General features: G+C 38.1%; 1 protein-coding gene across 3 annotated transcripts in view; it reads left to right on the plus strand.

Annotated features, from left to right (window-relative positions):
* Positions 1-15,123, plus strand: part of GRIK1 (glutamate ionotropic receptor kainate type subunit 1) — a gene marked incomplete at both ends in the record, with an annotated part of 384,593 nt that overhangs the window by 240,076 nt on the left and 129,394 nt on the right. For all 3 annotated transcript variants that reach the window (XM_080810092.1, XM_080810093.1, XM_080810094.1), the window contains 2 exons: positions 5,093-5,260; positions 8,675-8,932. In XM_080810092.1, coding sequence (XP_080666218.1) covers positions 5,093-5,260; positions 8,675-8,932 — 426 coding nt within the window. The remainder of the gene's footprint in view (positions 1-5,092; positions 5,261-8,674; positions 8,933-15,123) is intronic.

Consider the following 15,123-nt stretch of genomic DNA (forward strand, 5'->3'; position numbering starts at 1 on the left):
ACAGTCACCATTACAAGGTAAGTCAAGTCAGAACAGTGTGTTCCTTTTACAGAAACGAGAGTCAATGTTATTATTTTCATGGTTTTCTTCTGTCTCATCATGGATTCCCTTGTACACCGGACCTTTGTTTTTCTTAAATTCCTTTCCAGAGAAGGGGGCAAATCTCATGCTTCCCATTCATCATCCAGCACAGGCTGTACCTAGAGGGAGCAGGGGTGGAAATAGTAGGCAACAGTGGAACTGCTTCTCTTTACATTATGTGCTTGTAACAAGGGCCTCAATTTCTACCAGGTTATAGTCACACTGACTTTGACAGGGTCCCCCCCCCTTTACAGAAAGCTAGTGACTTCCCAGTTCTCTTTTGTCAGAGTTAAACACAGATTTTGTCAGGAAAAACATATATATACTCCAGAGTCATACCGAATAAATGGTAAGTGAAATATAACATATAACATTTTAACCTGCTAAGGTCAATGAGTCTCTCTCTTTCACACCTCCCCCCCCCCCCCCCCCGTGTAAAAGAATAGAAGAGAAGACAGCTGTTTACAAGCTGGGAAGGAGGCCCTCACCAGACACCAGCTGTGCTAACGGCTTGACTTAGACTTCCTAGCCTCCAGAACTAAAATGTTAAAATGTCTTTGGATGAAGGTGGTGACATGAAAGCACATGAGGAAGCAGGTTATAAAGTACCCTTGGAACCTGAAAAATTCAGTTAATCAATCAATCAATCAATCAATCAGTAAATGGGACCTAGAGCCAAGCTGGGTCCTTTTCAAACGCAGATGACTTCTGGACTACATCCCTTGACATTATGATTGTGTACAAATGGAATGTGGTCAAGGAAATGTTTGGAATCCATTACTTTGGGTTTACCTTAGGTATCTTTTCAAACAGCCCAACAGTCAGTCTTAGCCTTGACTTTGCCTCAGTCTAAGCCTTGACTCCTTTTTACCTATATTGATCATGTTTTTGACCCAACAGTAGGTGGGTTTGTGATTATGACCAAATTCTCCTGCAAGCCTAGAGGAATTATGTGACACAAAACCACAAGTTCTCACTTGCACTCCCTGTGCCTACCACTATCCCTTATAGAAGGCAACCTGTTACATGTGCAGGAGGTAGCCATCTCCTGTTTCCATCTATTTCTACATGATCACACAAAAAAAAAACTGCCTGTCTTAGCCTGACCTTGTTGGTACGGGATCTACCCAACAAAGAGAGAAACACACCTGTGGTGATGGAACTCTGCTATCTAATTCTGTATTGAGATTTCAAGTGGGTTTTTTCTCCGCTTACCTTAAACCACTCTACCATAAATTTAGAATCCTGTTAGAAGAGAATTTTACATACATAGATATGATTTCCATTAAAATTGTCCATTTTAAATTTCAAAGCCCATGGGGGAAGAAGGAGGAGGAGGAGGAGGAGGAGGAGGAGGAGGAGGAGAATGTCTTAGCTCTGGCTGCTGTAACAATCTTACAGACCTGGTGTTAAATAGACACTTCAACAGCAGACACTTATTTTTCACAGTTCTGGAGGCTAGGAAGTCTAAGTCAAGCCGTTAGCACAGCTGGTGTCTGGTGAAGGCCTCCTTCCCAGCTTGTAAACAGCTGTCTTCTCTCCTATTCTTTTACACGGGGCGGGGGGGGGGGGGCGGGGAGAGACTCATTGACCTTAGCAGGAAAGGGCAAGGGGGACAGGGCAAAGGGAGGGGAACAACAGACAAGAAAGAGGAACAAAAGAAGGAACCAGGTAGGAATTCCTCCTTTTGAAACCATGGGACCCACGTGTAAAAATGACTGAGGCCAGAAGTTGACTACATGGAGAGACCCAAAGACTTGATGTCTCACTGACAATGAATCATGGAACACTACATCAAAAACTAATGATGTACTGTATGGTGACTAACATAACATTAAAAAAAAAAAAAGAAAGAAAGGAAAAAAAAGAAATGTCTAATTCACAAGCCCACACCCACAAGTTGAATAAAACTCACACACGTGTCTCTCTACTCCTATCAAAGACTCTGCAATTCAGTGTTGTCTAATCTGAAATTATGAGGAGGAGGAGAGAGGAAGTGACTAACGCTTATAAGCCTGCTCCCTTAGGAGGAACTGGAATGGCTCCCATCAATAACTGTCCTGTCTCTATCAGATTTCACTTCCCTGGAACTTCCTCCGTTCTCTGTACGCCTCACCTCACTGCAGGTCTTTGGTATTCAGCAGCAAGCCTTCCTGAGGGAAAAAGGAGAGTGTGGTGGGGCGTTGAGCTAATGACAGCATTTATAATGCTTGTTGGATGCCAGAAAGAAAGAAAATTGCCCCAACATGACAAAACAGAGTTCACCTACACACGACATACACATAATAAAACACATACATAAAATAAAAACTTATCATTCTCTTAAACTCAGGAACATTCAGCTTTATGTAAAAAATAACTATGTACCCAAGGAATAATTTTGAGGTAAGCAGGCAGTTCTATAACAACTGTTAATTCCTTTTTATCCATGTGTACTAATACTAACTTATTTCTGGGGGATGATTGAGGTTTCAGGGCACCATCCATGCATTAGAACATTTCCTTTACAGAGAAATCCTCTAAAGTAAGCAAGCAAGCATTATATACCCACACTTAGAGATGAAGGACATCAGAAATAATTTGATAAAGTGAAAATACATATATATATAAATCAATTATATATAGTTCTCTATATGATAATCATGTGAACTAATTCCCTATAATAAATATTATTATATTTAACATATACATTAAATAATAATATATAGTATAATATAATATGTATTTAAAAATCTATGTATAGATTAGAGGGTCAAACACCTGAATTTGTCACAAACAAGGCTTGGGAACTTTGAATAAGGTAGGCAACGTGTGTGTGTCTCAGTTCACTTTTTCATGCATAAAAAGAGAAATACTACCTCCTACATGGAATGTTATAGGGCTTAAATGAAATATCACCAAAGAGCTATTTCATATTAACTTTCTTCCAAATATTTAAAATTCCTTCTTGAAGAGGAACTAGGTGGACCCAGGTCCAAAGTTCAGAATTTCTGATTCCCATTCTGGTGTGTATTTCTTCCTACCGTCTGCTTATGCGGATGAGTGGTGCTTACATTTGAGCGGATGACTGATTGACTCCTACGTAGCTACAGGCTGAACATCTTAAGAGACTTTGATCTCCAGAAAGATGGTGATTCTGAACAAGATACATTCTCTTCCTAAGGGTTCTCACCTTGTACTTGAGGAGATACACAGATTTTTTAAAAATGGTAATCATTATTGTGAAGGGCCTAACACCAAGGACTTTCTGAACTTAAGTCTGGGCTATTCTAATTTTGGATCAGCTTGATGTCTCTCTTCTATTATCTGAGCTTATCACCTCACTGTGGAGCATGCACTTAATAGTCCTCAGAGAAACGGAGAGTACCCTGCAAAGGACTTGCTTACCACTGAGAAAACAAACAAACAAACAAGAAAACAAAATCACGTAAGAGCAAAATTTTCCCTAACATGGATTTCAGAATAAGTGTCCAGTAGGAATCTGTAGGTAAATGTTAGCATGGTCTCATACCATGGTTACACAGTGTTCAACTCCCGTCTCTCAGAGAACAGGGAAATGATCTCTGCAGGACTGTCTCGTATCATCAGCTCAAAAGCCAGGAAGCCAAAGTAGTTCCTTACAAATCTTCTCAGCTTTTGCAACCTGACATTGTAATTGATTATTCAACAGAGAAAGTCAGTTGAGCAGGAAATTGCAAAATAATAATAATTAATTTTATAATTAATAAAAATTATAGATGTATATTTGTTTACTAGTCTTTCAAAATAGGATCAAAGTCCTTTCTTTGAATTAGGGTTTGCCAATTAGAGTTCTTTTCCTAAGAATACACATAAATCATACAGGTGCCTGTGACCTATATTTGGGATTTTCAGTTTTAGGTTTTTTGTTTTTGTTTTTGTGTTTTGAGCATAGAGAGAACTTGAAGCACTTGCAAATCAATTCGGCATAGCCAAGTTTGGAAAAAAACCTACATCGGACCTTTGGTAAGGAGTCCCTCAATGGTGAGGGCTAGTTTTCACCGGTTCCAGTTAATGTTTATTCAGGGGAGATGAGGAGTATTGGTCAATCAAGGAATAAGTTAAGTGGAGGTCAGTTAAGAGAGCCTCTACTCTGTGTCCTGTATCTACTGATAATCCCAGGACAACTCTTTTTAAGACCATTAAGAATGCACAGTTAATGACACTCCAATTACCTCTATTAACATCACCATGGCAAGCAAAGTCAGAGCTGAATTCTCCAATGAGGCTTTAAGCACTGGTATTTTGTACTGCTGCTCCTTTGGAGATGTCCCAGTTTGAGATATCAAAGTTTTAGTGCATGTTCTCTCTTAGGGGAGCAACACATTTCTGGAGATGGGATGTAGGATTGCTTTGAGGCCAGACCACAGTTTCTCAAAACAAAACGAACAAAAGTTCTTTGTATCTGCCTGTGTACTTTGGGAGGGACTGGAATATGACCCCAGAATTCTGAGCCAGAAGAAAAGAAGAAATGTTTTTCATTTTGAAAAATTTAAGTGTATGTATGTCTCATTTTGACCCCACTCAGCTCTCTGACTGATTTCTCTAGAGTCAAAAAGGTCCACTTTTGAATCGAAAGAGCTTCATTCTGAGGAAGGATGGTCCTGCCAGATACAGCTCGAATTTATGTTTCAGTCAACCAGAGTGTGATTCATGTCCAAACTGTAGAAAATGACCCTCTACCACATTGTCTGTTATACTGGACGTGGTACTAAATATTTGGAATACATTGGCCATCCGAGAGGTGACATATGGTCCAACTTTGGATTTAAAACCTTAGACATACGTATGAAGACCTGTTTATGGGCGGGAGACATGTGCTGACAAATTTTGACAGTGGATTTGGGATCTGTTCTGACCATCACTATGTTTATTTGGTGTGGCGGGGCGGGGAGAGGGGGGGCTTCTGTGTGAATCACTGATACGCTTCTTTAAAAAACTACACAGGAATGATGCGACTAATGCTTCTCACGCATCTCTTTTGCTTCTGCAGGAGGGATTTTTGAAACCGTGGAAAATGAACCTGTTAATGTTGAAGAATTAGCATTCAAGTTCGCAGTCACCAGCATCAACAGAAATCGAACCCTGATGCCTAACACCACATTAACCTATGACATCCAGAGAATTAACCTTTTTGATAGTTTTGAAGCCTCGCGGAGAGGTAACTATTTTCACATTCTTAAAAGCTTTCTTTGGGTGATGTGTCTGCTCTACAAGTCACCTTTTCTGCTACCTGCCCTTTTTCATAGTGAACGTCTTTGTGTAAATGGGTTGCAGGAAATCTCGGTCCTCGATGTCACTGTCCAGTGCAATCTGAACTATCCTAATGGATGTTGGCCTAGCTATGTTTTCTGGGCCATTCTGATTAGCTCACCCTTCAGTGCCCTCTACTCTATGATTAACTGGTTCAGCTGTGAACAGAAAATGTCAAGCTTGATCTGTTTTTCCTTCCTGAGCCTGAGATACCACCATGAAATTGTACAGTGCAGTCAAATAAAACTTGGTAGAAGGTCATATCCACCGAACATGTGGAAATGCCCACAACACACATAATTCACATCCTAAATTTTAACAGGTTATAAACCACTGGGTTTACCTAGTATCTTCTCAACCTTTTTTGTTTGTTTGTTTAAACTGATTTCCACAAAATCATAGAAATGTAAAAATTAAACCAATGAGACAATCTCTCCATTTTTTTTTCCTGGTTCTCTTTTTCTTGCGAGTAGAAGACAAGATCCTACAAAATAATCTAATTTGTATATAGGCTAGGCTTCAAGGTCTCTGTCATGGAAAGAGCCACTGGGATTGTGGGGTTTGTTTAGACATGCCCCAAATACTTCCAAGACAGCTCTGAAGCACAGTCACATTCAGTACACTCGAAACTTGGCCTCTAACCAGGGAGGTGTTGACACTCCATGCAGGTGTTTGTGTGGAAACCCAGGCTGCCCCATACCCTCAAGTACGGGGGGACTCTTTCCCTCATAGAGGAATGTTTGCCCCCAAATAAATGGAATGCAATGAACACCGTGTTTATGTCGATTGCCAAGTAACTAGTACTGGTGTTTCCACATAGAATTACCTCAGGATCGTTAAGATGTGTGCACCTTACATACTCTTCTGCAGGATTGTTAGTGTTCTTTACAAGCAAAAGGTAAAACTTGTTTTCCTAGGAGCACAGATTAAAAGCATATGTATAATGATTCTTCATTTTTTTTTATTTTTTTTAAATCTATGGTGCAACCTGAGAGTAAGCACATTTTCTTTTTAAAGCTGGGGGAAGTTGCAGATACTACATAGGTCAGAGGTGCCTATGAACAAATAATAAAAATTTCTATTTATATGGCACTTCTAAGTTATCTTCACATGAATTATTTCTGTGGGTGAGATCTTGCTCTTTCTCTGCCTCTCTCTGTCTCTTGTCTCTGTTTCTGCCTTTGTCTATCTCTGTCTCTCTGTATTTCCGTTTCTCTGTCTGTCTCTGTCCTGACTGTCTGTCACACATGCAAACATTGCTGTGCAAATGCCTTAGAAAGGCAAACACATTTAACAACAACACTTCAACCCACATAAAATTGAAAGCTTTTTTGTGGTCTCAAGTATCTGCCATACTTGTAAATTAAACACCCCAAAGCTTCTTAAAACGGGTAATTTTCTGGCAAACAGAATTCAAAGAATTGATTTTCTGTCAAGTCATATTAGTATCCCTGAACTAAATATTAGCAGGAATCTTAATCCATTGCCCATGTTAGACAGAACAGCAGTTCATGTGCTCTCATGCTCTCATTTTATCTTACCAGTGAAAACATATCCAGAAAATAAGCTTCTGAAGACAGTGACAATTTATGCTTACAGCTCTTAATGCAGAAAATTATATGTCTTCATACATAAGGTAGTAATTCAGTAAAAAGAGCACAGTATCAGAAAGTTTTCCTTGTGAATGACTGTCAACATTTACAGTTACATAGATATTTGCAATACAGCTTTCAAAACTTCAATTATTTTTTTCTCTCTAAATCAAGTCAGATAATTTTAACAAATTATATATATATAGTTCTTCTACTTATAAATTTTGTTATTATTTAATTCAAATATTTAATCATCTCTTGGAAGTCCCAAATTCCCTTAAAATAATATTAAAATATAAACTTGAAATGCTTTTAAACTTATACATAATGCCAGCATAAATTTATATCAACATGAAATTAGTAGACATTATTTTACATGGTTGTAGAGGATAATCAGTCCTATCATTCTGGAAGGGAATTTGCTTAATATGTATCAAGTAACTTAAAAGTATCACACCATTTAATTATAGCTGAAAATCTACTCTAAGAAAGCATATATATATATATATATATATACACACATATATACACACACACACACATATATACATGAAAGAAAAATATAAGAACTAAGAAAAGTGCTATAATATTAATTATAAACAACAAAAATTAGGAGCAGCTTAAATGTTCAATAGCATCAGAAATAGTTAAATAAATAATGACATGTCCATGGGATGGACTATTCTACAGACAAGAAAAATATACTTCTGACAACTTTGAGGGGACTTGGGGGAAAGGTGTGCTTTTAGTATTATATTCAGTGTTAAATGAAAAAAGCAACGTATCAAACTGTATCTGTATAATGACTTAATTTTTTTATAAATTGGAATGCCAAAATACAAATAGGTATTTTCCCAAAGGTGATGGAATTACATATTTTTTTCCTTCCTTACACTTTAAAATATTTTGAATTCTTTCAATGAATGTATAAAATCTTATAATGAGAAAAATCAATACATTTTATGAATTCATTTTTAAGTACATATTGACTTGATTTTGTTAGGCTACATGTTGGCTAATGTTGAGGTAGGGAGAGGCCTGACCTTAGCTGGGCCCCTGGGCTCTGGTACGGACCCTGTGGCCCTGACTCACTCCATTGTCTATGGTATTAGTGGGTTGGACCAAGTGGCTTCTAAGAGCCCTTTAAGCTATGCTCTGATTCCTAATTAATTAATTAGGAATCAATATCACTTGATATTCTTTAGCGGTTTTTCGATAGCCTGGAAGTCATTTCTGAGTTTTGGGAAGATGGAAACTAAAGTACTTTGCAGCCACCCAGAGAATCTTTTGAATTCTCAGACCACCTTAATATCCTCATTGACAACCAGCAGTAAGACAGAAGTTCACTCACATGAAATTCACTTGGCAAATGTCTTGTAGAGCAACTCTGAGCACCCCTGGGTTATGCCATGCCAAGCAAGGGATATAGACCCCATCTGATTGAAAGTAATGGTGTGACACTAGCCACTCATTTTTGATTGCCCAGAATTGGCCCTGATATGTGTTGTTAATCAGGTCCACATTCAAATCTCTCAATATTTTACTATCTTGGGGATATTGGAAGTTGGATTGAGCATATTTTCTCAACATACAGATGGAGAGTGGAGGAAAATTTCTAATAATGAAGATAAAAAGAGGGATCATGAAGGAAAGATGAAATTCACAGCTTTCTCTTTCTCTATCCCCTTCCCTGCCCTCCCTCTCCACCCCTCCTTTTCTGTGGCCACTAGCCTGTGACCAGCTGGCTCTTGGTGTGGCTGCTCTCTTTGGCCCGTCCCACAGTTCCTCTGTCAGTGCCGTGCAGTCGATTTGCAATGCTCTCGAAGTTCCACACATACAAACCCGCTGGAAACACCCCTCCGTGGACAACAAAGACTTGTTTTACATCAACCTGTACCCAGATTATGCAGCAATCAGTAGGGCAGTCCTGGATCTGGTCCTCTACTATAACTGGAAAACAGTGACGGTGGTGTACGAAGACAGCACAGGTATGGCACTTGCACAAGACCTCACCTGACTATGTTGGGTCTGAACAAAGGGAATCCAGGTGTTCTAGAAACATTAACTCATCAGATGGAATGCATGAAAATGAAGCTAATGGAGTACTCTAATTTAGGAATTCCATGTGTCACCATGTCCGATTCCTTTGGATCCTTCTATCATCATACTTGGGGGATTTGTTTTTGTTTTATTTTGAACTTTTAATTATATTACACATAGGGCTGAGATGAGAGAGAGAATTTTATTATTTTATTTTTGGGGACTATATTTTTTTATTATGTTCAGTTAGCCAACATATAGTTCATCATTAGTTTTTGATGTAGCGTTCGACAAATATCACCATACTGATATATGTAGTAATCCAATCAGAATATTAAAGATGTGATCACATTTCTCCAACTCTATTAAGACTGTGACAATGACTCCATTCCTTAAATAACGCAAAGTTGGAAAATGACCATGAAGTATGCTTCCAACTAGCTAAGTAACTATGTAAATGTTATATCTTAGACAAGTTTCTAAAGTAGGTTAACCAAGAGGAATCTAGTTAGAGGTTATATTGATAAAACCAACCATTTCATAGGAAGGGGACTAAGAACCCCTGGAAACCAACCTCAAATAAAGCTTACCTTGTTCCACTGCTTATTTTAAGATGCAGAACAGAATCCTGATGCTTAGAGTCCCCATCTCTCTAGACAATTCCTCCCATTTGCCCACATTTCAAGTTTCTTTTCCAGGCATCTTTCCTCTCTACCTTCCAGTCATATTTTGAAGTTTGTTGGAGCTGAGGCTCCCTTTCATACAGTTAAATTGCCATGCTGGTGACTCTCCTTTGTTAAGATCTTCTAATTTGAAGCTATTCACCAACTTGCCCTTTTCATCTCCGATAACTCTGGCACTCCATTAACCCATCAACCTTCCCTACATATCCCCAACTTCATCTGACTCTTACTGAGTATGGTTGATACAAAATGTTACATTAGTTTCAGGTAATTCAACAAGTTTATATCCTATGCTATTCTCCCCACAATACAGCTACCATCTCTCACCATACAATGCTTTTACAATGTCCTTGACTCTATTTCTTATGTTGTGCCTCTTATTCCTGTGAGTTATTCATTCCATAATGGGATGAAGACCTCACTCTCCCCTTCACCCATTTTGCCCATCTTCCCACCCATCTCCCCTCTGGCAACCTTCAATCTGTTCTCTGTATTTATGGGTTTGTCTGCTCTTTTGGTTTGCTCCTTTGTTCATGTGTTTTGTTTCTTAGATTCTACATATGAGTTAAATCATATAGTCTCTGTCTGACTTATTTCCCTTAACATAAGACCCATTAGGTCCATTCAAGTTGTCACAAATCTCATTCTTTTTATGGCTGTGTAATATCACAGTATTTATACCATATCTTCCTAATCCAGTCATCTATCAGTGGACACTTGGGTTGTTTTCATATCTTAGCTATTATAAATACTGCTGCAATAAACATAAGGGTACATATATCTTTTTGATTTAGTACTTTCATTTTCTTTGGATAAATACTCAGAAGTTTAACTACTGGATCATATGGTATTTCTATTTTTAATTTTCTGAGGAATCTCCATGCTGTTTTCTATAGTAGCTGCACTGATTTACATTCCTACCAAGTGCATGAGGGTTCCTCCTTTTCCACAACTTAACCAACATTTACCATTTTTTGTCTTTTTGATACTAGTCATTCTGACAGGTATAAGGTGGTATTTTATTGTGGTTTAGACTTTCATTTCCCTCATGATGAGTGATGCTGAGGATCTTTTCATGTGTCTGTTGGCCATCTGTATATCTTTGGAAAAGGGTCAATTTAGGTCTTGTGCCATTTTTAATTGGATTAAAATTTGGTACTGAGTTGTATGAATTCTTTATATATTTTGGATATTAACCCTTTATCAGATATTTTGTTTGCAAATGTCTTCTCCCATTTAGTAAGTTGCCTTTGGTTCTGGTAATGGTTACTTTGCTGTGCAGACGTTTTTTTATTTTGGTGTAGTCCCAATAGTTTATTTTTGCTTTTGTGTCTTTTACCTGGTGAGATGTATCCATGAATATGTCCAACTCTTCTTTTCTGAAGCTGGCCCCTTACTATGCATGATCCTCCACACAACCCCTAAGACAGTGAGCTCCTTCATTCTGCATGATCACAGTCAAATATTATTTCTTCCTTAAAGTCCTCTGAGACCACAATAGGGTTCAATAGCACTTTGCAAATATAAGCATTATATTATATGTTTCAATTACCTGTTCACACATCTAAGAGACTAGGAATTCCTAAACATTGGACTTTTATCTTATTCATTTTTATAATCTGCCACCTAACACAATTATGGCATATAGGAAAGTACTTAGTAATAACACTTAGGAATAAAACTTTTTACTTTTTGCATATATTTCCTCCAAGAATTAAAATTAGCTCATTTCTTGATCTACACATTAGGTAATAAGGTTAAGAAAATTATCAGTGAAAATTAATAAAGCAAAGCACTTACAACATTTTTTAATAGTATTTCATTTTCCACTGTCCTTTTCACCAAGCAATAGTACGTTTTACTTCTCGGAGTATGAATAGTAAGCCTTCTCTACTTTGCACTAAACTTTGGTTCCATTTTTAAACTGTCAGATAAAAGTGACTGTTTTGGCTGGAAATAGGCATTTATGTATTTTCTTATACCTCATCTCATTTTAGAAAGGAGTGAAGGTAGGTGATTGGATATATAACTTATAAATGTTATATTCAAAACAGTCTCACAGAGAAGAATAAGCCACAGGCAGTCATATTCTTAAAGCTTCACTTGCTTGCTGGGAAGAAAAAACATACTATCAAGTGAATTGCACAGCATATTTAAAAGGCCTTGAGATGGAATATTGTAATGTGTAGGGGTGGAAAAGTTTTCTCTTCCTCCCTTCTTGGATCTTTGGCTGCTCAAGCAATTAAACTGACATGAGACAGATTAACAGGAGTAAAGCAAACAAAGTTTAATAAGATGTATATCACCTGTAAGGATGGAAAGACCCAAGAAAACTTAAGTCACTCTCTGAAATAGCCAAAGCCATCACTTTAAATATCATCTTCTGCTAAAGACAGAAGATGCTGGGATGGGGGGGAGTCAGTTAAGGGAGGTTATCAGGAAAAGGACAGTGAACAAGGATAAGGTTGTTATGCATATTTAAGTCACTGCCTTCTCCATCTAGAAGAATTTCTAGAGATTGAGTCATCCCCCTCTTCCTGGTATAGAGAGGGACACACCCTTACAAATGAAGATTTCCCTTACACATGTAAACATCTCTTATAAAAGGGTAACATCCACTCAGATTTCAGGGCTTCATCTGTGTCTGCTGTTGCTTAAAAATAAACATCTTGCGGCACCTGGGTGGCTCAGTGGGTTAAAGCCTCTGCCTTCCACTCGGGTCGTGATCCCAGCGTCCTGGGATGGAGCCCTGCATGGGGCTCTCTGCTCAGCGGGGAGCCTGCTTCCTCCTCTCTCTCTCTGCCTGCCTCTCTGCCTACTTGTGATCTCTATCTGTCAAATGAATAAACAAAATCTTTGAAAAAAAAAATAAAGATCTTATATTAATCCCCGAGGAAACCCATTTTGGACTGGCAAATTCTGTTCCCCTTCAGTTATAAATGTAAGTGTAATCACATCTTCCATGTTGCTTACCTTTGTAAACAGAGAATTGCACAAGCTAATAAAGTCCCACTCTTTCTCATTATGTAGTACACTCGATAGTACAAGTTTTTCTCACTGCTTCTACAACTCCAGCAAAGTAGGGCCATCCAAAGGGAAAGCAAATTAATGAATGTTATCAAAACTTTTAGATTTAATTTAAGAGCTCAACTAAAGCCGTGGGCATAAGTGTTACAGATTTCAAATTGAATTTACACAAAATATAATTTGTAAAAGGATAACACAAAAGTTGATGTCCTAACCAACCTTCTGATTTCAGGTGAGCACTCATTAAGTGATGGGGATTTTGCACAGGAGGAAACTCAAATTACCATTTCTATCACTCTTTTTTTACAAGAAACTGAAATCTGCTTTCATCCCTATTAAGTTCACCTGAGCCCTGTTGCTCAATAAATACTTGCTAAAGTTGAAAATCCCAAATGAGTCTGTATGTTGTGCGTTAAGTTAGAAATGATTCATGTTAAAATGATTTTGCCCACAAAGAAATTAAAAATGTAAATGAATAATCAATTGAGCCATTAAATTGGAAGCCAGAGAGTAAACAGGTCAACTGAGATCAATAAAAGTAGACATCTTTTGCCTTTGAGTGGGTTTAATACTGCTTGACTCAGGGTTTTGGTTGCAGTAATTATCAAGTCATAAAAAGGAGAAAACTTAGTAAACCTGAAGGAAAAGAAAGGACTTAGGTGTGCTCAGCACCCACCCTCACACCAGAATTAAGTACCCATTAAAGAACACTTTACTGGGATTTGTTTAGGAGTTTGTTAAATAGCCTGAAGCCAGCACAGATGTCTGGGGGACCAAATGGCCCATGACTCCCATTGAAGTCAAGGGGAGTACTGTGCTTGTCTCTAAGGACAAAATTCAATTCACTAAATACTACCAGGCAGAATTCTGTCCTCTGCAAGTGAGAATGTAGAAAGACCCTAGAGAACTGTTGGGGGAGTAAAGTTTTGTTTCGCTTCATCTCTCTCTCTCTCTCTGCTGCGTGGATGTTCCTCCCATCAGTCACCTACTTCTCTCTGATTCCCACAGTCAGAGGTGACCCAAGGCAATGAGAAATGGCTGCTCGTTGGTCATCCCTTCTGCTTCATTAGACCCCTGGTGGAACCCTGGCTTCTATCCCTCACACACCTCAGAAAGAACTGAGAAGCTGAGCACCAAATGCAGTGTGGAGGATATTCAGCAGTTTCTGCTTTTTCAAGGCCAATCTCAGTGAAATGTAGGCACAACTAGTGGGCCAGCAAACTTTATTCTCTAAAGGGCCAGATAGTATATAGCTCAAACTTTATGGATCATACGGTCACGATGATTTTACTCGGCCAACATACCAAGAAAACAGCCATAGGCAACATGCAAATGAACAAGTATGGTGTGTTCTGATAAATCTTTTTTTTATTACAAACAAGGAGGCCAGTGCAGTAGGATCAGTGTGAGAGGGGAAGAGTAGTGGGAAAGTAGGTCAGAGAAATGCACCGTATCAATCATGGCGGATTTTATAGACCACAGGGAGAGCTTCTGCTTTTCATGAAATGGGAAAACCATTGGACAGTTAAAGCAGAAGAGTGACATGATCAGATTTACATAATAAAAAGATCATTCTGACTCTTGTATGAATAATACAATATAGGCAGGCAAGGGTAAAAATGGGTACCTTCTGGAAAAATCAAGACAACTGAGGAAGGTAAGTAAAAGAAGAGTAAGAAATTGTCAGTTTCTAGAAATATTTCAAGTGTTGAGCTAGCATAATGCCCTGAAGAAGTGGAGGCTGGCTAACAGAGGAGTCAAGTGTGAGTCTAAACTTTTTAGCTGAGCCCGTGGAAAGAGTTAACCTCATCTGAGGTAGGAAGGTTATAGATGGAACTACTTTGGAGGAATAAGGATGATAGCAGGAGTTTGTTTAGTCATAAATATGGTAAGTTTGAATTTGTAATATCTACTACATTCAAATGAAGGTGATGAGTAGGCAGCTGATATATAAGTCTGGAGTTCAAAATGTGATGTGAGGTGGAGATACAGATTTGAGAGTCCTCAGCATATAGATGAGACTTAATAAGACCATCAAGGAAATAAGTTCCAGCCAGATGCCTCTAGCCCTGAGTTCACAACACATAGTCTTCAAGAGATTTTTTTTTCATCCATGGTTGCCATAAGTCATTTTTCTCAACACAGCAGAGCCATGAGATTCCTAAAACGCAGCCTACAATAAAGAGCTATTAACTATCACTTGAAACATTATCTCAAACCTTTAGGAAGAGGATTAATTTGAAATAAGGTTAACATACATAAAAATGTTAGTGACTGGAAAAACAATAATTTCAAGGAGAAAACACAAGAGAAATGACAACCACAAATATCACAATAACTAAATTATTGAGTTCTAATTATGTGGTACACACTCTTTTAAATAATTTATACAATTAACTCAGTTAATATGCTCAACCACTCTATAAATA

This window comes from Martes martes (genome assembly GCF_963455335.1).
Source record: "Martes martes genome assembly, chromosome: 1".
Taxonomy (NCBI): Eukaryota; Metazoa; Chordata; class Mammalia; order Carnivora; family Mustelidae; genus Martes; species Martes martes.